This window comes from Phyllobates terribilis, unplaced genomic scaffold (assembly GCF_046119375.1).
Source record: "Phyllobates terribilis strain yellow unplaced genomic scaffold, ASM4611937v1 Scaffold_4726__1_contigs__length_57779, whole genome shotgun sequence".
Lineage (NCBI taxonomy): Eukaryota > Metazoa > Chordata > Amphibia > Anura > Dendrobatidae > Phyllobates > Phyllobates terribilis.
Genome location: NW_027367475.1, coordinates 13,584 through 38,873, shown reverse-complemented (window position 1 = coordinate 38,873; position 25,290 = coordinate 13,584). Strand labels below are relative to the sequence as shown.

Sequence of the window (25,290 nt, the reverse complement as noted above, 5' to 3'; positions counted from 1 at the left end):
AAACGTATATTGTGTTATATACTTGATATTTAAACATGCCTCTGCCAAAGTTGAAAGTTTCCTCCACAAAAAAGAATGTCATCCGAACCACATTTCAAGAGCCAAACTTGCAAGTTCAAAGTTGACTGCAAGACAAAAAAGGTAAAAATGATTGGAAGTTCTTATTGATCTAAAATCTAAATGTTATCACAAATCAAAATTGAAGGAAGGATGCACCAGTTGATTGTGAGGCATCTATCATATATAGAATCATTTGATGAGGTAACATATCCAAAGGAGCTCTTGAAGAAAATTCTAGTGACAACTACAATGCTGCATTTAGATCTCCTTCTAAATGAGAGAAAGCCTGATAAAAGCAACAACAAAGAATGAATACAAGAGATCATGCATTTAAAATAGCTAAAATGCAAGAGGGTACCGATCTGATCCTAGCTCTAACATATAGATGGAAAGAAACAAATTTCAATTGGAACAACGACGAGATGCAGATTTTGTTATACAAACTACATGATATTATATTAATCTCAGGTAGATAAGAAAAATAAAGAACTAATCTTACAGAAAGAACTTGATTAGCATCAACCAAAATAATTTAAAATAGTACGCATAACACAGGATGAGAGCATATCATCCCAGGAAACATAACACAGCTGGAAGCAAAATCTGTCAGTGTAGACAGAAACCTTTTTTAAGCATCTATATCAACATATTCCATTTAGAAAAGCTCTAGATGCACCCATAACAAGTTAAAATAGCACCAAGTTCTACCTGCACCAAGTTCAGAACTGGTAGATGCCGCTATGTCACACAGATGACCATCAACTTCCACAACAGGTTATGAGAGATGTTTATTACACCAAATGACACGCAAAAGAGATCAAGTATAAACTTAAGCATGCATACCACACTTCTATGACACTCTGTTGGCTTAAATGAGCTATGAGCCCCTCAAAAAATCTATTGCCCTCTTCCAATTTCAGTGAATTATTGATTAAGTAGCCACCACATTTCAGCCTTGCACAGTCCTGAAGGACAATACTCATCTTGGAGTGTTCTGCTCTTAAAATCGTACACACCCAAGCTACCCTGATTATCATATCAAATCAAATGTATTAGAATAACACTAATTCATGTGGAAACAAAACTTGAGAAATTATCACCATTAGATCTCCTTTCACACCAGCCTCTTCCATGGCTTCACTCACTACTGCTTGCTGCAGAGTCTCATCATCTTCCGAACCTCCCTGTATGTTTACACGTCAATTTTTTTTATTTCAAATCAAACTCTAATCTATGTTAAAGAGGTTAATGTTTACCTTAGGAAACAAAAGACCTGGTTCGCTAGCAGAGGTTATCATTAGAACTTCAACAATCTGTTCTCCAGAGGCTCCATTGCAGTAAGTGGAATTTCTGTACCTAAAAGGAATACACCTGTTCACCAAATTCCAGGTTTCAATCTCTAAACTGCAGTTCTACCTCTGTTAACACAAACATACCTTCAACCCTAATTTTCTGATCAAAGAAGGCGTGAAGGATATCATAGGAAAGAAAGAAGCATTCATTCAGACAACAAGAAATAATTATTAAGCCATAAGCCAATGTGAAGGCTCCCAAATCCACAGTTCAACTGGAAAGAGTGATCAATAGATATTAGCTGCCAAACGACAGAAGTTGTGACTTGTTCTAGGGTGTTAGAGGCATATGCAAGGGTACATATTCTATAAACTAACAGGAAAGAATGAATCAGAAACAAGTGATGGAAACTAACAGGGAACTTCCAATAACGACAGAAGTAAACTTCCAATAAAATCGAAGAGGACTAACCGATTGAGACTAGCAGGGAACTTCACACCACAATCTCGGCAGAAGTAAACTTCACACCACAATCTCAGCAGTAAAATCAAAGGGGACTAACCGATGGAAACTAGGAGGGAACTTCCAATAACGAATCACACAGTGACTCAGCAGTAAACTTCCAATAACAAATCGCACAGTGAAAACTAAAATCGAAGAGGACTAACCGATTGAGACTAGCAGGGAATGAAGATGGGGATGAAGAACTGGATGAGACTAACCGATGGAGACTAGCAGGGAATGAAGAAGGGGATGCAGAACTGGATGAAGAAGCGCGCCCAAGGTCGAAGGGGATGAAGAAGGGAAGCGCGTAAAAGATGGTTTTATGAAAAGGGAAGTACGCAAGGAGGCGGGATATTGAAAAGGAAGCGGCCTTAATTAAAATTGACATATATCACGACCCAATATGAGGTATATGCCACGGCCCATGGCTAGATATGAGGTATTAGATTGGGAGCCCAAGTGTATATAAGATTGGGTTTATGAAGAAGCTTTATATCTCGTGATAATGAAAATGGTGTATTTGATTTCCTACATATATGAGGTATTAGATTGGTTTTAAAAACAATCCTGCTTTATATCTCGAGTAATACACATCCGTGATATTTAATTTCCTACATATCACGGATTATTTCCACGTATGGTGTATATGATATGTGGTTCATTATTTTCAGCTTTATATCTCGTGTAATACACGCCCGAGATATTTGCTATGGGGTATTTGACTCTTTTTGTAGTAGTGATTTTCAAGTGACTAGTTTTTTTTAAAAGGACCTGTAGTATTATGTTGAGTCTAGATCCGTCAGACTACAAATATCTTGTGGAAATATACAAACAAAAGATACATTATAATCTGGTTCAAAACAAACCTTAGCAACTAAGTGTGCAACCATATTTAGAGAATGCTTGACGTGTAAAAAAGAACATTCCATAAAGTGAGAATAAAGAGAGCTGCTTTATATCTTGAGTAATACACGTCCGTGATATTTGATTTCCTATATATCACGGATTATTTCCACGTATGGTGTATATGATATGTGGTTCATTATTTTCAGCTTTATATCTCATGTAATACACGCCAGAGATATTTGCTATGGGGTATTTGACTCGTTTTGTAGTAGTGATTTTCAAGTGACTAGTTTTCTTAAAAGGACCTGTAGTATTATGTTGAGTCTAGATCCGTCAGACTAGAAATATCTTGCGGAAATTTACAAACAAAAGATAAATTAGAATCTGATTCAAAACAAACCTTACCAACTAAGTGTGCAACCATATTTAGAGAACGTTTGACGTGTAAAAAAGAACATTCCATAAAGTGAGAATAAAGAGAGTTGATATTTGAAAGTACTGAATCTTCACTAGTAGAAAAACAGCCTTTACTTACGGTTCATTTTACTACGGTTCCGTGTCATAAAGTAGTAAATCGGCAAATTGAACATATTTACTACATTTTATCCCATAACCGTACTAATTTAGTGGTGTTTTTACTACGGTTCAGTGACAACCGGGGTAATAACACGACAAATTTACTACAGAGATGTAATTTGCTGCTCGTATGGTCAAAATTACTCCGGTTGTTCTTATTTACTACTGTTGGGAGGAGAACCGTAGTAAAAGGAATGTCCCAATAACTACTGTTTTACATTATTTATTACGGTTCTCCATTCAACCGTAGTAAATTGTTATTTTCTTGAATTGTTTTATTCCAGTAGTAAAATATACTATTTTAAATGAACCGTAGTAAATTCGTTTTCGCGGGAAACTTTCAAAATTACATATATAAATTGAATTTTATTAGTAGATACAATGTTACTATTTTTTTAAACAAGATACATTTTTATTAGATAGGATATTTCACATATAGATTATATTTTATTGTTAGATATGTTTTTGAAGGCAATATTTTTTTTAAATAGGATATTTTTATTAGATAGGATATTTCACATTAGATAGGATATTTTATTATTAGATAGATATTTTAAACCACATACAAATTTTTGTTAAATTGGATATTTAAGATATAGATTGTATTTTATTATTAGATATTTTTAAGGCAATTTTATTATTAGATAGGATTTTATTAGATAGGATTTTATTAGATAAAATTTTAGGAATATTATTTATATATACTAATTAAAACACCTCACCCTAATAAATTAGTTATTTGCTTTCTCTTAATTTTCTAGAAAAGTACGTGCTTTGTGTTTGCCCTAGTAACTTGCGTTCTTTGGCTTCGTTCTTCTGCTGGAATCCCTCGTCCGATCTCTTCATAGCTGTTGAACTCGACTTGTTGTGTCTCATAAGGTTATTCAACTTCTCTCTGTTCTTCATACTAGTAACTTGCGTTCTTTCTCTCTATTTTCTTTAGAAGTGGTCAGTTTTTGATTGATTTTGCTACATCTTCCTCCTACTGCATTCACCAGATAAGTTTGATTTTGATGTCTTCCTCCTACTGTGTCTTCATCCTCCTCATTTTTATAGCGTCTTCCTCCTATTGCATCTATCTCCTGCAACGTTTAATTTTCTAGCATCTTCTTCCTACTACGTTCTTTCTCTAAAAGCCAGAAACATACGTCTTCCTCCTACTACATTCAACAGATAAGTAATCACAGTTTTCCATTTATCTCTCAAAAAGCCAAAAACATCCCCATTGATCTAATCTCTCCACTGCTTCAACTCCTCCATATCTGCGCTTCCAATGCCATTCTTACCCATACAGAGCCAGTAATCGCAGTTCTCTATTAATCTCTCAATCCCTCTTAGGTTACAGATTTCTTCTGTATTGATTCTTTCATTACATTGTCTTTCTGCAGTATTGCATCTGTAGGAACCAAAGTTTCTGTAGGCTAAAGAAAATTTCCTCTGTTTTCATTTCCTTTCGGGTTACATATTACCTCTATTTATATTTAAAAAGCTTCTAGTTTCTAATTTGGGAAAACACCAACATCTAGTTTCTACAAAGGTGTATATTTAAAAAGTTTCTAGTTTCCTTTCAGGATATTTTGATTTATCAATTAATAATTTTTTTCTATTATATGATATTTATCAATCAATGCAATCTGTTATAGGATATTTTGTTTTGTCTGAGTTTAGAGACTAGAAGCAATACAATCTGTTCTTATGTTAGTCCTCGACTTTGGCATTCTACTGACAAACTCTAAATGTTGATATATATGGGAAAGTAGAACACCAAGTGAAACATCTGAACATATGAAAACATCTGCTGAAACAATTGAACATATTCAGTATTGAAATTGGTTTTTTACAATAATGTTTGCTTTAGAATTAAGAATTATGAATTCTGTTGCTTTAGAATAATGTTTTCTTTTGAATTAAGAATTCTGAATTCTGTTGTTCAAAATTCAATATATGACACAATTAAGAATTCTTAATTATGAAAACATCTGTTGAAACAGTTGAACATATGAAAACACCATTGTATTTTTACTGATGTCATTCTAGTGTCTAAAATTCAATATATGACACAATTAAGAATTCTGAATTCTGTTGTTCATAATTTTTACTGATGTCATTCTAGTGTCTAAAATTCAATATATGACAAAATTAAGAATTTTGAATTCTGTTGTTCATAATTCAGTATTGAAGGTGGTGTTTTAGAATAATGATTGCTTTAGAATTAAGATTTATGAATTCTGTTGCTTTAGAATAATGTTTTCTTTCAAATTAAGAATTCTGAATTTTGTTGTTCAAAATTTAATATATGACACAATTATGAATTCTGAAATATGGAAACATCTGATGAAACAGTTGAACATATGAAAACACCTTTTTATTTTTACTGATGTCATTCTAGTGTCTAAAATTCAATATATGACATAATTAAGAATTATGAATTCTGTTGCTTTAGAATAATGTTTGCTTTCGAATTGAGAATTCTGAATTCTGTTGTTCAAAATTCAACATATGACACAATTAAGAATTAAGAATTCTGTTGTTTATAATTTTTCAAAACAACAGCTAAGAGTTCAAAAATTTAGAGTTTGCTTTTAGAATAATGTTTCAACTATTGGAAAATATTTCTACTGTTTTGGACACTGGTGTTTTAAACTGTTTTGGACAAGCTGTTGAAAAGTACCATATGAAAATACTATATGAACCACCAGCTGTTATAGGATACTTTGATTTATCTGAATTTAGAACACCAGGGGAATAATGAAAACACCAGCTGAATTATTCAAACACCAACTGAATATTGAAACACCAGCTAAATAATTTAATTACACCAGCTAAATTGTGAAAACACCAGCTGAATTATTCAAACACCAGCTCAATTCTGAATACACCAGCTGAATTCTTCAATCACCAGCTGAATTATGAAAACACTAGCTTCTGTATGAAAACACCAGCTGAATTATGAAAACACCAGCTGAATAATTTAATTACATCAGCTGAATTATGAAAACATTACAAGAAATGAATTTATGTCCTGCTAAATCTAGAAGAACTGAATTTTACCTGATTCAATTCTGTCCTGAATTGCTTTCCAGTAGTTACCTGATTCAATTCTGTCCTGAATAATTTAATTACAGCAGCCGAATTTGAAATTCTGTTTCCTTAATTACTTGACATCATATCTAAATTGTACAAATTGTTTCTATTCTTTCTAGGTCTTGGCTCATTTTTCTAGTTGTTGTTCTACCCATCATTCAAGCTACTGGTTATCCAAGTAAGGTATGTACCCTTTGTAATAGTTTAAATGATTCGGTTTAAACATAGAGAACGTTACTAAATTTGTAAATCAAGACATGTTACGTTATAGGGTGGGTAAAATAATCCTTTGTATGACATATTAATTTCTAGTAATATCTATTTGTTAACATATAGGAAGGTCAGTTTTATCATGGATAAAACATGGATGTCAAAAGACCGATGTTCTCTTGAGTATCTAAACGGAGTTACTAAATTTGTAAATCAAGCCATTTTACATTATGGGGTAGGTAAAAGGATCCGATGTCCTTGTATAAGGTGTGGAAACATAGAGAAAGTTAGTGATGAAGAACTAAGACATCATTTGATTGAATATGGATTTGTCTCAAGTTACACACGATGGATATGGCATGGTGAGACAGATAATGACGGGTTAAAAGGTGGTAAGGAAGATGAGGTTCATGAGAGTGATAGACTAGAAGAAATGATTAATGATGCTATGAAATATCTACAACAATCAGGAGACGGAATTGATGCCCTTTTAAGTGATGCAAATGAGCCACTTTATACCGGTTGCTCTAAGTTTAGCAAATTGTCCGCTGTTGTGAAGCTGTATAATCTCAAAGTGGCTAATGGTTGGAGTGATAAGAGTTTTTCATCTTTATTAGAACTTCTAAAAGATATGCTTCCAAATGATAATGTCCTTCCGGGTCGTACTTATGAAGCAAAAAAGATGATGTCTCATATGGGAATGACCTACGTGAAGATACATGCTTGTCGCAATGATTGTGTCCTATACAGGAATGAGTATGCTAATGAACAAAGTTGTCCTATCTGTAATTCTCCGAGATATAAGAAAGAAAATGTTCCTGCTAAAGTACTTTGGTACTTCCCCATCATACCGAGACTTAAGCGTATGTTTGCTATACCAGAAGTTGCAAAGAATTTAACTTGGCATGCGAATGAAAGGATAAAGGATGGTAAGCTCAGACATCCAGCAGACTCTCCCCAATGGCGGTACATAGACTCTAGATTTCCTAATTTTGGGAGTGAGAGCAGAAACATACGTCTTGCACTCTCTGCTGATGGAGTGTGTCCTTATGATAGTATTGGTAGGAACTATAGTATGTGGCATGTCCTTATGAGTGTCTACAACTTGCCTCCAGCACTTTGTATGAATCACAAATACATGATGCTATCTTTGCTGATTTCAGGGCCAAAACAGCCAGTGAACGACATAGATGTATATTTGACACCATTGATTGAAGATTTACAGAAATTATGGGAAGTCGGAGTTGAGGTTTTTAATGCATATAAACATGAGACATTTAACTTGAAGGCACTTCTATTTTGCACCATAAATGATTTCCCGACTTATGGAAATCTTTCAGGATATACTACCAAAGGCCATTATGCTTGCCCCATTTGTGAACAAGATACCCATTATACCCAGCTGCCAAGTAGTAAGAAGACAGTGTACATGGCTGGTCGCACGTTTTTACCAGAAGATCATCCGTATCGTAGGCAGAAAAGGAAGTTCAATGGAGAAGTCGAAGAAAAGGCATCTCCCATACCGTTAACGGGCCAGCAAGTGCATGAAAGGGTGAAAGGAATAGAATTATCATTCGGGAAGAAGGATGAATGTGGAAAGAAAAGGAAAGTTATAACTGTCAATGGATGGAAAAAATGTCGATATTTTTCTCTCTTCCTTACTGGAAAATGCTATTTGTGAGACACTTCCTTGATGTGATGCATATTGAAAGATTTAGATGGCATAAAGTCTAGGAAAGATTTATATGCCATGGGAATTAGACCGGAATTACAACCAATAAAAAGGGGGAATAGACATTTTATGCCTCCTGCATGCTACACTCTAAGCCGGCAAGAGAAACGTGATTTTATTGAGTTTCTTTCTCAAGTCAAAGTTCCTACTGGCTATTCGTCTAACATTAGGAATCTGGTTTCAGTGACAGACTTGAAGTTAGTTGGATGAAGTCTCATGATTCTCATATTTTGATGCAAGAGTTATTACCAATAGCTCTACGGGCCATTTTGCCGAGGCGTGTTTGACTTGCAATTACCAGATTATGCTTTTTCTTCAAGGCAGTTTGTAGCAAAGTAATTGATCCCAACCATCTGAATTCATTACAGAGCAATATCATCTATACTCTATGTGAGCTTGAGATGTACTTCCCGCCCTCTTTCTTTGATATCATGGTTCATTTGGTAGTTCACCTCGTCCGAGAGGTGAGATTATGTGGTCTAGTCTATTTGAGATGGATGTACCCTTTTGAACGGTTCATGAAAGTGCTTAAGGGGTATATAATGAACAAGTATTATCCGGAGGGCTCCATAGCTGAGCAGTACATAACTGAAGAGGCTATTGAATTTTGTAGTGAGTATGTACCTGATATGGAAACTATTGGTGTTCCCGCATCTAGAAGGATGTACACATCAGAAGGAGAGGGGATTTCAGGAGCAAAGCTGCTAAGCATATCTCCTGATATGCACAAGAAGGCACACCTTTATGTTCTTCATAACATTGATGAAGTTGAGCCTTATATTGAAAATCATAAGAACTTGCTGAGAGGCATGTATCCGAGAAGAAATGAGAAGTGGATTGCAGAGAAGCACAACGACACCTTTATTGAATGGTTCAAACACAAGGTGTCAACAAAATTAGAAAATTCAGCAGAGTGTGTTTCTGAAAAGTTAAAAATGGTTATCTTATGGCCCGAGGATGGAAGCTTCCCATTTCACTGCATATACCATTAATGGATACACATTCTACACAAAGAAACGAGATGAGAAAAGCTCAGTGCAGAACAGCGGTGTCACTCTCATAGCTCAAACCCTTATTCCAACTGCCAAAGATGACAATCTAGTTTATAAGAAGATCCAATATTATGGAGTTGTCAAGGAAATATTGGAATTGGAGTACACTACATTCAAAGTTCCAGTCTTTGCATGCAACTGGGTTGATGAGAGTGTAGTCAGTGTTGATAACTTAGGATTTACTCTTGTTGATCTTAGCAGATTTAGGTATTTAGATGAGCCATTTATTTTTGCATCACAAGCGAAACAAGTATTTTTTGTACAAGATCCATCAAACAAGAAGTTGTCGATCGTTCTATCAGCAAGAAAAAAGTATCCTGGGGAAGAAGTTGAAAATGATGAAGATGACCCATTGTGGATGAGAACATTGATGAAGAGTTGTATGTTAGAGGTGATCATAATGAAGGTACATATATTAAAGATGTGGATATTGAGGTTGTTTCACCATCAAAGAAAGACAAAAAAGGAAGAAGGTTGATGAGCTTACAGACGATACAAGGAGAAAGGGTGTCACATCTAAATCCAATGCAAAAAAGAAAAAATTGAAAAATAGTGATCTTGTGTTGAGCTTTGCAATACAACCACATGTTTTTATATTATAGAATATTTTGATTTATCAATTAATAATGTTTTTCTATTATAGGATATTTATCAATTAATGCAATCTGTTATAGGATATTTTGTTTTTTCTGAATTTAGAAACTAGAAGCAATGCAATTTGTTCTTGTGTCAGTCCTCGACTTTGAGTTCCTATTGACAAAATCTAGATGTTGATATATATGGGAAAGTAGAACACCAACTTAAACAGCTAAACATATGAAAACATCTGCTGAAACAATTGAACATATTCAGTATTTAAAGTGGTGTTTTAGAATAATGTTTGCTTTAGAATTAAGAATTATGAATTCTGTTGCTTTAGAATAATGTTTTCTTTTGAATTAAGAATTCTGACTTCTGTTGTTCAAAATTCAATATATGACACAATTAAGAATTCTGAATTATGAAAACATCTGTTGAAACAGTTGAACATATGAAAACATCATTGTATTTTTACGGATGTCATTCTAGTGTCTAAAATTCAATATATGACACAATTAAGAATTCTGAATTCCGTTGTTCATAATTTTTACTGATGTCATTCTAGTGTCTAAAATTCAATATATGACAAAATTAAGAATTCTGAATTCTTTTGTTCATAATTCAGTATTGAAGGTGATGTTTTAGAATAATGTTTGCTTTAGAGTTAAGAATTTTGTTGCTTTAGAATAAAGTTTTCTTTTGAATTAAGAATTAAGAATTTTGTTGTTCAAAATTCAATATATGACACAATTATGAATTCTGAAATATGGAAACATCTGATGAAACAGTTGAACATATGAAAACACCTTTGTATTTTTACTGATGTCATTCTAGTGTCTAAAATTCAATATATGAGACAATTAAGAATTCTGAATTCGGTTGTTCATAATTCAGTATTGAAGTGGTGTTGTAGAATAATGTTTGCTTTAGAATTAAGAATTATGAATTCTGTTCCTTTATAATAGTGTTTGCTTTTGAATTAAGAATTAAGAATTCTGTTGTTCAAAACTCAATATATGACACAATTAAGAATTTTGAATTCTGTTGTTTATAATTTTTCAAAACAGCCGCTAAGAGTTCATAATTTAGAGTTTGCTTTTAGAATAATGTTTCAACTATTGGAAAATATTTCTACTGTTTTGGAAACTGGTGTTTCAAACTGTTTTGGACAAGCTGTTGAAAAGTATCATATGAAAATACTATATGAAACCACCAGCTGTTATAGGATACTTTGGGGAATAATGAAAACACCAGTTGAATTATTCAAACACCAGCTGAATAATTTAATTACACTAGCTAAATTATGAAAACACCAGCTGAATTATTCAAACACCAGCTGATTCTGAATACACCAGCTGAATTATCCAAACACCAACTGAATAATTTAATTACACCAACTGAATTGTGAAAACACCAGCTGAATTATTCAAACACCAGCTGAATGTTCTTCTCACCTCTTTTCGACTCGTTTGCCGAGACATGTTTTGTGTCCTAAATATCTCTAAGTAGATGTTACTAAAAATCGTAAAATTTATATGTAGTTAAAGTACTCATCGAGACGAATAAAACAAGATCACACATGACTATGTTTTTATATACGCATTAAGAGAAATTGAGAACATTCTCTTCAAATGTGAATAGTGTACCAAAATGAAATGAAAAGAACATTATGGGACAGAGGGAGTACTACGAGGTTTTGGTTTGACGAGAATTGATGCTGTCCAATCTGACTTAAAACACACACCAAATAAGCCACGAATTTCAACCCTGGTGAGTCATGCATGGCCCCTTCCATGCAGACGCCTCCTGAGAAGTTGCAACGTCGACTGTCAACCCGGATAAGCATTCCCACTGATTCACAAAAAACAATGCCCATGCTGAATTTGTTGTTCAGAATACATGCGCCGATGTTGACCTTGTAGAAACCCAAAGGAGTTTGTGTCCACCTTGCCTGGTTGATTGTAAGACCGCCTGAACTGCAGTGGTTGTGAGGGATTTTCCCAGTCTCATGGATGGATTTGTAGTCAGCCACATAGTGTAACAATCCTTCTTTCAGTAGTTCCACATTTGATGGTTTGGGATAAAATAGGATCTTGTTACGTGCAGTCCACGTGATCCATGAATGCACCAAAAGACTTTCGACTCTTGCCGAACCATGTAACTCCTTTACATTTAGTAGGAATATGAACTGTCTTTCCCACACCAGAATAGTGCAGCCATACCACGTCGCATCACAATGGGTACATTCGAAGATCACATGCCAAGTTGTTTCTTTTGTACCCAAGCAAATGTCGCATGATGGATTGTTAATAAGAAGCCAGTTATAGATGTTTTGCTTGGTTATGAGAGCATATCCTCCAAGCAAGATTCCTTACTTTGTACGGTAGTTTCATTTTCCAAACGAGTCTCCAAGTGACAAGAGTGCATTTTCCGGTTGTAAAACAATCAAATTTAGGCAAAAGCAAACAAACACTGCGTTAATGCAAAGAAGGCAAGACTAAACGTCTTGGTCTCTTTTAAGTCCTAAACTTCACTAAATTCTGTTAATTAGAATACAACGGAAGTAAGGGTCAAATCCCACATGAGACAACGACTTATTTAGGCTTTATTTGGACAAATCTAAATAGAAAACAAAAGAATTTTGTTGGTTTGGGAAATTACTACGAAACAACGGTAAATGATTTCAGAAAACTAATTTCATAATGTTCTTACCAAAGAAAATCCATGTCATTTGGTTGATGAATATCATTGCGATTTCATAGAACACATATCCTAGCATTTCGACCCTATCCCTATACAACAATTATCTAGCACTTCAAACGAGCATACTAATCCTATCCAACTTGATTAACTATGACAAACACCTATAGTTCAAATCAATGGAAGCAATAAGCAAATAACACTAGGGAATAGGCATTTAGCGACAAGCCCACAATGCAAATCTCTACACAAAAGACCTAGTTCAAACTGAATCTAAGTTTTCATGCTTGTTTCAAAAGAAAAATTTAAGACAAATGCCATTAATATATCCTAAAATGTATGAATAATAACCTCAATCCTATGTGATCAATCTAGGATCAAAAATCAGAATTCAATAGCATTATAATCTAGAGATAAGCAATCAAACAATGCTAAACAAAACTCAAATCACTCAATACATCAAACCAAATAACACTTCAAAGCTTTACTAAGAATTGAGACTTTATACCTCCATAGTAGGTTCTACAAAGATAAAGCAATAAGAATTCATGGCTAACTTGTGGAGAAAGCTCTCAAAATCCAAGGAACCAAGTACGTAAACTCTCAATGAAGAGAACTCTGAATGTCGAAAACTAGACTCACTAAAATGATAATTCCTAAGCCTAACATATATGCTAAGGAAACGAACCCTAAAACTAATAAAAATAATTCAACAAACTAGGAATTCAACAATAAAATCTGAGTAAAATCACAACAAAAAGATAGAAAGAAGACCTGGTCTTTTTTATTTCATTTGAAAATCGGAGGGAGCCGATAGGTAATCGGCGGCCTCCGAAGTGGCTTCTGCTGGATTCACTTGATTCTCTCATCAGCGGGCGCCACTGATGCATAGGTGGCCGCTGATATGTCTTCTGCTCCTTCAAATCCTTTAGCTCCTTCGAGATCTTCAAAATGCTCATCTTTGTCTTCACTTCTTCTTTAGATCCTCTTTACCTCTAAGAAGCTCCATAATAGCTCAAATAAGAAATATAGCGCCGGATAATGGAATGGACCAAATATGTCGTAATAACACCCATAAGTCTGGTAAAATGATGCTAAATCTATGCTCATAGACGCGTCATAGACGTTCCTACCAAACATCGCCACACTTAAACTTCTACTCGTCCCGAGTGGAAAAGAATACCACTCTACTCTCAGTAATCCCCATGTAGAAAGGCCAAGAACAAAAACGCTCACATAAAATGTAACACCCAATAGAGCTTGTACCTAATCCAATCCAACCTATACATCTTCGTCTAATCTCAATGTAGAATGCTCTCAATCCTCACAATAGTACTCACTCATAATCATATAATCATGTACCCCAAGTAACCATAATCGATAAAAGCAACGAACATCCTAGGTGATATAGGGATTCCCTATGATGGCTTAGACCTGGATTCACAACCATTCACTAAGCTAGAACAAGTGTTCTAGGATGGTGTTCTAACTTGTTCAAGAACAAGGAAGAACAAAGAGAAAATAGAATGGGGGTTTGAGAAATCAGAAAGGATAGATGCTTGATGTTGATTCACTCACTATAAACCAAGCACCTTGGACTTAACCTCAACACAATGGCAAGATGAGAAGAAAACAACAACAAAGGATAGATGATTGATATTAATTCACTCACTCTAAACCAAGCACCTTGGACTTAACCTTAACACAATGGCAAGATGAGAAGAAACAACAACACACGCTTGATATTGATTCAACCACTCTAAACCAAGCGCCTTGGACTTAACCTCAACACAATGGCAAGATGAAAGAAACAACAACAAACTTTAACTCAACATAAATGGAGATTGTACAACCCTAAACACCGAGAGCTTCCCAAGCATTCAATCTCACACAATCAAGAATACATGAACAAGATACCTAGGCAACAAGGGGGCAGATTCAATCTGCATATACACTAAGCTACACTACGTTTTTGGCCCATGAGAACACTTAGGTTTCAATTCAATCAAAGGCCCTTTTGGTTAGGTCATTTTTGGCTTTTATACCTCCAATGACCAAGGCCTTCTACCATCTGAAATATTGACGAAATAGGTCCAAAATACCCTTATGAAAGTTCCTTAAAAGAGTTAGGGAAAAGGGGTAGAATTGCACACTTTTACAACCTAGCCGGGTAAGGTGTAAAAGTGTGTTAGTTTCACAAAAGTGACATGTGTAGCCTTGATCTTGATTTTGGATGGCCTTGATGTCTTCATTGGATTTGTTGGGGATATGCACCTCTACCACATACTAGAAGGTGGAAGCAATGGGTTCCATTTGGTGTGTTGAAACCAAACCCAAAGTATCCTTCATATTTTGATCTTATCCGGACAGCTTCACAGCATGTGACTTGCAGCCATGATGAAGGAATTGAATGGAGGAGGTGTCTTAATGGAAGTTGTAGGAGATTGTATTCTCTATAGCATACTAGAAGATGGGAGGCAAAGGGGGTCATCTCATGTGTTACCTTCAAGATCAAAGTGGCCTCCTTGACCATGTCTTCTAGTTTCTTTGTCATATCTCTTATTAGGGGTCCTTGACTTGTTTTCTTTGAGGATGCTCCTGAATCATTCCCTCCATCTTGAGAGAGGCCTGACCCCATGCCACCTCCTCCTATGGTGTGCAATGACTCCTCATGATACTCCTCCTCCATTGATTCATCTTGGAACTCTTCTTGGTGCATTTGTGGGTGGAAGCCTGTAAATCTATCATCTGAGGCTTGAGTGTGCTTCTTGGTCATACACACAAGTCTTGTATCTTTAGGCCACTCATGTATGAGCCAATATTGCACGTTCCTTGGCACCTTGGAGGCTAGTATAGGCAAATGCAACTTGTTCTCTCGGTTCTTTGCTTTGTGCCTTGAATTCTTGTCCTCGCCAATGGACTTCTCCTTTGCCTTGATCCTTTTATGTTCTGACGCCCTAAGAATCTGAAATGGAGTGATAGATTTGAGAGTAATTTTCTCATCATTGAACAATAAAGGGTACTTGTTAGCATAACCATCATGCATCACTTTGTTACCATCTTGCCAAGGTTTTTCAAAGAGGAAGTGACTTGCTTGCATAGCTAGAATGTCCAATGAGATTGTGTTTATGTAATGGTCAATTTTTAAGTTTTACCTTACATTGCCCATGTACTCTAAACTCTACACAATCATTCATCCAATGAAGCTCATAATGCCTAGGGTGCAAAACCAAGACTAGTTGTAGTTCTTGGACTAGTCCATTGTTAGCTATGTTGCAACAACTATCTCCATCTATGGTTAAGTCAGACACCTTATCCTTAACTAGACACTTAGTAGGATACAAGTCTTCTCCTAGGTATCTTCCACAAGTTTAGTTTGGACCTTAAGGGATTTCTTGCTACTAAGGCTTGCATCTTGTTCATACTCTAGCTCTTCATTACACACTAGTTCATTCTCATGCTCATCAATATGGTTAAGGTCATTGTTAATTTCATGAATAAGTTCAGAATCAAGTTGTCCTAATGCATTGATTATCATGTTTCCCTTGTTAGGACAATCCTTTTCATAGTGACCCTTACTAATAGGAGCTTATTATATGGTGTTAACTAGCGACTATTAGCTTAGGATTAGTGGTGTTTAGGTGCTTATTGAGTGGTATTCCTAAAATCCGGTATGGTGTTCATTTATGGATTTGCGGGATGCTCATAAGCGGTATTTTGTGGTTTTAGTATGGAGATCCCGCTTGTGCTCACTTTTAGTGCATTTGTGACGGATCTAGAGAGAAGGATACCACACCTACACCCATGGAGAAGCCGAGAGGCAAAGCAGAGCTGCCTCGAAGCTTGTAAAAGACCGAAGACCAGCTCGAGAGAGGACGTCACGACCGAGATCCAGCCCCAGAGAAGAAGTCACGACCGAGACTACATGTCGCGATTGAGACATAGCCCCTGTTGACATGTCTCGACCGAGACCATCCTGTTGTGATAGTGACTTTTCCCGACCTGAGAACTGAAGCCACATCGTGATCGCGACCTACATGTCTCAATCGCGACACGGAGACGGACCAACCCAAATTGCAGATTTTATCCGAGATTCTGATTTGTTTTTCCCTATTTTATTAGTTATTTTGATTATTTTATTTCCCTTTCACTAGATACTATATAAACCTTTAGCAATTAGGTTAGATTAGACCTTTTATTCTTTTTACAACTTCATCCTTAGAAATTCAGCAACCAAGAAGAAAGCTTCCACCTTTGTTCCACTTTCATCATCCTCCCTGGTTAGTTTTCATCATAATTATGTATTGCTTTCGATTGGCTATGTCTGGCTAAGATCCTCTTAGTTCACTCTTAGGTTGAAGCCATTATTCTAGGAAAAGTTTGTGAGAATTCTTATGTTTATGTTCTAAGTTTAATTTCAGGATTGTTTTATGATCTCTTGTGCTTTATTGTCTATTGATTGATCTTGATTTTATCTAGGTGCGCAACTAGGTTAATTAGTATCCATCATATTGCAAGGCTTGATAATTTGATTTGAAAAGTCTTGTCTTTTAGGAAGCGAGCAGAATTTGCATAGACTATTTGCAAGTGCTTATTTTGTAGAGATTATAAACCTGGGTCGAGTATCGGTGATTTGCCAATGGTATTGCATAGGCTTACTTATCTTTGATCTTTATGCTGTTGTGCTTTTGAACCTTAGGATTTTTATGGGTATTGCTTACAATAAGGATTTCTAGGACTATTTGGACTAGTTGCTATTTACGAACAAAGAGTAGGACAACCGGATTAGATAATTAAGAATATAGGATTAATAGAATTTGATGATCAACATTCCATAAGAATAATGCGCCGATGCTAAAGGAGTGAGCTTTCCATCATTATTGTTTACAAACTCAACGTTATTTGCTTTATAATTGCTAGTTTAGGATTAAAATCATAAACCCCCTTGTTACTACTCGTAGCACCAATAGAAATAAACTATCGTTCTGGCTCTCTTGGGATTCGACCCCTTCTTACCGTTTTACTAGTAGATTTATTAAGTTGGGTATCTTTCATAGGAACAACAACCGTTTTACGCCTGTCAAATTTTGGCGCCGTTGCCGGGGAGCCAACTATTATAGTTTGTTTCTTTTTGTGTTACTTTGGTGTGGACCTATCTTATGGTCCACATTCACGCCACTAATTCATATTTGCTTGATTTCATTACAGAGATAGAGCGGACGCATCTACACAATATGTGACAATCTTTACAAAATCTAGTGATCGAATCAATGGCTGCAAGAACGTTGCGAGAGCTTACAGACCCAGATCTGACGTAACAACATCTAGGAGTGATGCTGCCTGCCCTGAATGCCGGCGTTACGTTCGAAATAAAGACCGGTTTCATCAACCTGCTAGTGAAGTTTCATGGCCTGGTTGGGGAAGAACCGATTATGCATCTTAGTGAGTTCCACGACATCTGCAGCTACAGCTGCAGTAAGCCGAGTAACGTCACCGATGAGCATATAAAGATGAGATCCTTTGGTCTTACCTTGAAAGACAGTGCGCGTCAATGGTATTAGTTGCTACCCACCGGAAGTATCGACACTTGGGAGAAAATTCACAAAGATTTGCTTAGTAAGTATTTCCCGTCCAAGAAGGAGGTTGCGTTGAAAAGAGCTATTGCAATGGTGGAACAGCAGGACGCCGAGACGCTGTATGACTACGTAGAAAGATTTGCAAGATTGTGTGCTAGCTGCCCATTCCATGGGTTTGAGGAGAAAGATTTGGTGACCCACCTTTACAATGGGTTACTTGATAATGAAAGGAGGTTAGTAGACGCTGCGTGTAATGGGAGTGTGCTGAATTTGACTCCTGCCAAAGCTAGAGCCCGACTAAATGAGATTGCTGAGGGAACGAGAAGTTTTTGGAAGGACGTACATGAGGAAAGAATTAAACGTTGTGGATTCCGGAGAGCCCGGATGGAAGAGTGAAATCGCCGAGTTGAAAAGTATGATCAAGAATATCGCCATTGGAAATCAACAACCAGCGAGACTATGTGGGATCTGCAAAGATGATAACCATCACACCGACGCATGCCCGCAACTACAGGACCCAACCATCGCTGAAGTGCATGCTATGGGAGGTTTTGGACCTCCTAGACCCCGATGGAACGACCAAGCTGGTGGACGAAATCAACAACAATATCAATATTCTAACAACTACAACCGCACCCATTACCAACCTAAACCCCAAGATCCATCTATGGAGGAAATGCTCAGATCGTTGAGCAAGCACTTCACCGACCATGCTTAAACAACCGAATCTAGCATCAAAAATCTCGAGAACCAATTTGGGCAATTGGCTGAGGCTGTCTCCAACCTCATGAAACAAAACTCGAGGAACCTCCCCTCCCAAACCGAGAGAAATCCGAGAGAGAACATCAGCGCTATGCACTTAAGAAGCGGACGACAACTCGAAGAGAAGGGAGAAGAAGAGTTTCTGCGAAAAGAGGCTGAACAGATGTTACGATTGAGACAGGAAGGTCGCGACCGAGATTTGTCCCCAGTAGAGATGTCGCGATCGCGACCCTGTGGATCTCGACCGAGATGACAGTAATTTGGTTTCCGAAAAAATCGACGAAAAGGATCTCGACCGCGACACACTGTCACGATCGCGATCTGGTCCTAATTTACCCGAATCTTCAACGTCACGATCGTGACCTGTGGATCACGACCGTGACTCTACTGCAGTGCAAGTTGAGGACGACTATGAAGACAGAGGTGATTTTAAGCTACGACAAAAGAACTATGTAAAGGCCTAACTTCCCTCCGTTATACTCCGAGAAACCACCTGCACCCTTCGCGGAAGCCTTGAGGGACACACGCAGACCTGCAAATGACAATGAACTCTTCGAAACATTCAGTAAGTTTGAGGTATACATTCCTTTGCTAAACCTCGTTAAAAGTATTCCTCGTTATGCTAAGTTCTTGAAGGAGCTCTACACCATCAAGAGGAACCAGAAGCTGAAAGGTAAGCAGAAGGTGCAGGTAAGTGAAAGAGTGTCCGCGACCATTATGTAGAAGATAGCAAAGAAGTGCTCAGACCCAGGGATGGTTAGTATCCCTTGTATTATCGGTGAGAAGAGGATTAATAAGGCCATGCTAGATCTAGGTGCTTCTATTAATGTCATGCCGTTATCATTATATAAATTGCTAGGATTAGGACCTTTGTCTGATATAGGGATTGTGATTCAGCTGGCCGACAGGTCAACGGTTCACCCGAAAGGGATAGTCGAGGATGTGTTGGTAATGGTTGATAATTTGATATTTCCAGCTGATTTTTATGTACTAGATATGGAGCATGATAAGCAAGCTGCGCCTATCCTCCTGGGTAGGCCCTTCATGAAAACAACCAATACTAAGATAGATTACGCAAGTGGGGTGCTGACACTTGAGTTTTATGGAGATGTAGTTCGCTTTAACATATTTGAGGCTATGAAACATCCTACAAATGATAATTCTGTTTTTGCCATAGATGTGATTGACCCTATTGTTTAGGAAGTTTTTGATGTGTGTGGAATTGATTCACTTAAATCTGTCGTAGAAAATAGCATTGTAAGCTCGACTGAGCATGACATGATACTACCTGCTGATGTGCATGAGGTCCTAGCTGAGTTTGATGCTCCAGGTACCCTTTTGGCCGGTGGGCCCGTGTTACTGACATTTTGGAGTGAGAAACCGCTCCCTTCTATTGTGCAGGCACCCACCATTGAGCTACAAGAGCTGCTCCACATCTAAAGTATGCATTTCTCGGCCAAGGAAATACGTTGCCGGTCATCATCTGGAGTGCTCTCGGAAAGGAGCGAGAAGAGAAGATGGTGGAGGTCTTGAAAAGCAACATCACAACGTTAGGATGGTCCATTGCCGACATCAAGGGAATAAGCCCCTCCACCTGCATGCATAGGATCCTACTAGAAGAAGGAGCTATGCCAAGCCGACAACCTCAGCGGCGATTAAACCCTCCCATGATGGAGGTGGTAAAGAAAGAGGTGCTGAAATTATTATCGGCCGACATGATCTACCCGATTTCAGACAGCCGGTGGGTCTGCCCAACTCAGGTCGTTAAAAAGAAGGGAGGGATCACTGTACAGGAGAACGAGGATGGTGAAATGGTTCCGCAAAGAACGCATAATGGATGGCGTGTTTGCATCGACTACCGCAAGCTGAACGCGGTAACCCGTAAGGATCACTTCCCTCTCCCTTTTATTGATCAAATGCTAGAACGTCTTGCAGGTCGCGCATACTATTGTTTTCTCGATGGATACTCGGGTTACTTCCAAGTGGTCATAGCGCCGGAAGACCAGGAGAAGACTACTTTCACATGTCCTTTCGGCACGTTTGCATACCGCAGAATGCTGTTCGGACTTTGTAACGCACCAGCTACATTCCAACAATGTATGGTAAGCATCTTCTCCGAGTACATTGAGAACTTCATTGAGGTATTTATGGATGACTTTACAGTCCATGATGATTCGTTTGATGCATGTTTGAATAACTTGACACTTGTGCTACAAAGATGTGTAGAAACTAATTTGGTCTTAAATTTTGAAAAGTGTCATTTTATGGTTAATCACGGGATTGTGTTGGGTCATATTGTATCCTCTATAGGAATTGAGTTCGATAAGGCGAAGATTGACGTAATTCAGTCCTTACCTTATCCTACTCATGTGCGCGAAGTTTGTTCTTTTCTTGGACATGCAGGTTTTATCGCAGGTTTATAAAAGACTTCTCCAAGATCTCAACACCACTATGTGAGCTGTTGAAGAAGGAGGTGGATTTTGTCTTCACCGACGAGTGTAAGCTTGCGTTCAACACCTTAAAGTCGCACCTCACTGTTGCGCCTATCATCAAAGTGCCGGATTGGTCCCTTACCATTCGAGATCATGTGCGACGCTAGTGATTATGCTGCAGGAGTTGTTTTGGGCCAAAAAGTGGGGCGAGCAATGCACGTTATCTACTACGCGTCAATGACGCTAAGCGGCGCCCAAAAGAACTACTCCACCACCGAAAAGGAACTGCTAGCTGTAGTCTACGCCCTCAACAAATTCAAACAATATTACTCGGCGTCAAAGTAATCATCCACGCCGATCACGCAGCTATCCGTTACCTCATGATGAAGAAGGAGCCAAAGCCTAGACTCATCCGGTAGGTCCTATTGTTAAGTGAGTTCTATGTGGAGTTTTGGGATAAAAAGGGCTCCGAGAACTCCGTGGCGGACCATCTTAGCCGGATAGTTCATGATGGTGGTGAAGAGGCAAGACCGCGGCTGGGCGATTTTCCGGACGAGTCCCTGTGCCGAATTGATATTCTTTACACCCAGAATTACACGTGTCGCAACCGCAACAAGATCTCTCGACCGAGATGGCGCTCCCTAATATGAAATCGGAGAATATTGGAACGGAATCTCGACCGCGACAACAACATCACGATCGCAATTTAGGCCCAGTTGACATGTCTCGATCTGACCTGATCATCGCAATCGCGACTTGGTCCCAGTTGAGATGTCACGATCATGACCTGTGGATCTCGACCGCGACTTGACCTCATAATCACTTAGGTATGCCTCCGAAGCTCAATTGCTTACTCTTCGCTCCCTCAAGCCAAGGTACGCGCACATAGTGAACTACCTAGTTCGAGAGGAATTCCCTCCTACCTGCACCAAAGCTCAACGCGACAAAATCAAGAGCGAGGCGAAATACTATGTGTGGGATGATCCTTACTTGTGGAAACATTGTGTGGATAAGGTAATCCGACGGTGTCTCTCGGATAACGAGGTACAATTTGTCCTATCTTTTTGTCATTCTTACGCATATGGGGGGCATTTCGGACCCAATAAGACTGCTAGGAAGGTACTTGACTCTTTTGGCCACACATCTTTCGAGATGCTTATGCTTTTTGTCAATCTTGTGATAGGTGCCAGAGGTTGGGAAAATATCCCGAAGGAATGAAAGGCCACAAACACCGTTGGTCTTTTGTGAGATTTTCGATGTCTGGGGGATAGACTTTATGGGACCTTTTCCTATATATTTTGGGAATCTATATATATTACTGGCGGTGGACTATGTCTCCAAATGGGTGGAGGCAAAAGCCACCAGGACTGATGATTCAAAAGTAGTTGCAGGTTTTCTTAAAGAGAACATTTTTGCTAGATTCGGAATCCCAAAGGCCCTTATCAGCGATCAAGGCACCCACTTCAAGAATAAGACGGTCAGCGCCCTACTAAAGAAATATGGAGTAACCCAGCAAATCTCTACAGCATACCACCCACAGAGCAATGGCCAAGCCGAGGTCTCAAATCGGCAAATCAATAAGGTGCTGGAAAAGACAGTTGCTCCGAATAGGAAAGATTGGAGCCTTCGCCTCGATGACGCACTATGGGCCTATCGCACTGCATACAAAACGCCCATTGGGATGTCCACATACCGCCTGGTGTTCGGAAAGGGATGTCATCTGCTAGTGGAGCTCGAGCATAAAGCATGGTGGGCGGTCCAGAAATGTAATATGGAGATAAACGAGGCCGGCGAGCACCGGAAGCTACAACTGCAAGAGTTAGAAGAGATACGCCAAGAGGCGTACGAGAACGCGACGATATACAAGGAGAAAACTAAAGCGTGGCATGACAAGCACATACTGCACAAGACCTTAAATGTAGGAGATAAGGTACTACTCTATAACTCGCGCCTTCAACTCTTCCCAGGTAAGCTGCGGTCTAGATGGAGCGGGCCCTATGTGATAGCCCGTGTCTTTCCTCACGGGGCGGTGGAGCTTTTCAACAAGGATAATCATAACACTTTCAAAGTGAACGGTCAACGGCTAAAACCTTATCATGCAAGTTTCTCCAACGAGGTAATTGAAGAGGTGGCTCTTGAGGAGCCCGGTACGGATAATTGAGGAGCTAGACTACGTCGTGCCGCGACGTTAACTAAGGCGCTGATCGGGAGGCAACCCGAGGGAGTGTACTAACGTTTCTCCCATTATCTTGTTTTGTTTTTTGTTTATTTTCTAGGAAGAACCGCGGAGCTAGCAGGTAGGAAGCCATGGGAGTAATCAAAAGTGTCACGATCGCGATCAAGGCGTCACGACCGAGATTTCGTCCCAGTAGAGATGTCACGATCGCGACCTTGACATCACGACCGAGATACGGTCTGACTCTGAGCTCAATTCGGACGACGACGTTGGGTGATTGGGGTACCCTCTCCCTCTTCCCTTTTTATGATGTCCTCTTTTGCTGCATTGAGGACAATGCGCTATTCAAGTGTGGGGAGAAGAGTTGACGTACCGAGGAGTTCTATGATGCTGTTTTTGGTTTTCTTTTGCTATTTTCCTAACTTTCTTTATGTTTTTAGACTCTTTGCTGAACTGTTTTGGTTGTTTTTCCCAGTTATCGAGTCTGTACGAATATTTCTTGAACTCTTGCATCGTTTTATTGTAAAGAAAAAATCAGAAAAACCCAAGGAGAGTAAAAAATGAATGGATCGAAAAGGGGGGCTCCAACAAAAAAAAAATAAAAAAAAATAAAAAAAATAAAAAAACCAGGCAAGTAAAAATTGAATAAGAAGGAAAAGGTTGGTGCCTGAAAATATAAAAAAAGAAGAAAAGAAAAGAAAAATAGTTGCTACCACTTAGGATTTTGGTGAAAACCCGAAAGGGCGCCGAAATTACATTGTTTGTGATTGATTCTATTGATTGCAAATTTATTGGCGTCGGAGACATAAGAAGGGAATTGAAGGATGTCTCGGGTTTTAGGATTCACCAAGGAGGGATAAGAAGTTAGTTTTAGCCTTTTATTCCTTTGTTATTAAGCTTATTAGTATCCATACTTTGCATGCTCACCATTTCACTAGTTTATCAGAATTTTGCTACACATTATCGGCGGTTGTGTTAGATTCTAGGATTAGATTTCTATTTCTTGGAGTTTGATGCATATTGTTATGGTTGTGCTATGCAGATTTTTGAATTAGGATTGGTGGTTGTGATGTGTGGATCATTTATATTATTTAGTGGTTTAGGACATTACTTGAAGAGGAGGAATAAGAAGTGTATAAGCGAGTGGGAGACTCGATTTTATCTTCATTATGATATATTTATGTACCCTTACCCTTAGAGGAGATTAGGATTCCACTTGTGCTTTAAACGCACACCACTTGGTTCGATTTTATATTGTTAGGAGTGGTGACATATGAAGTGGAGAAATAAGGAGGGTTTTGGGTAGGACATCTCGGAGACATAAGAAGATAGATCGGAGTTAGGTTACTACTCGATTACACTTGGAGTTTGAAGTATAGTTGCTAGCAGATTTCTCTACACTTACTGTAGACCTTTGTGCTTTTAGGAGGAGTGAGTTTTATTTTGCTTACTCAAGGACGAGCAAGGTTTAAGTGTGGGGAGGTTTGATAGGAGCTTATTATATGGTGTTAACTAGAAACTATTAGCTTAGGATTAGTGGTGTTAGGTGCTTATTGAGTGGTATTCCCGGAATCCGGTATGGTGTTCATTTATTGATTTGCGGGATGCTCATAAGCGGTATTTTGTGGTTTTAGTATGGAGATCTCGCTTGTGCTCACTTTTAGTGAATTTGGGACGGATCTAGAGAGAAGGATACCACGCCTACACC

General features: G+C 38.2%; 1 protein-coding gene and 1 pseudogene across 1 annotated transcript; one reads left to right on the top strand and one right to left on the bottom strand.

Annotated features, from left to right (window-relative positions):
* Positions 1–984: 984 nt before the first annotated feature.
* Positions 985–2,747, bottom strand: LOC141249527 (uncharacterized). The gene is made up of 5 exons (XM_073669664.1): positions 2,691–2,747; positions 2,022–2,227; positions 1,317–1,431; positions 1,161–1,244; positions 985–1,086 (listed from the first exon to the last, which is right to left on the bottom strand). The coding sequence occupies exons 1-5, from the start codon at positions 2,745–2,747 to the stop codon at positions 985–987; spliced, it is 564 nt and encodes a 187-aa protein (XP_073525765.1).
* Positions 2,748–5,248: 2,501 nt separating this feature from the next.
* Positions 5,249–10,919, top strand: LOC141249526 (uncharacterized; annotated as a pseudogene).
* Positions 10,920–25,290: the final 14,371 nt, after the last annotated feature.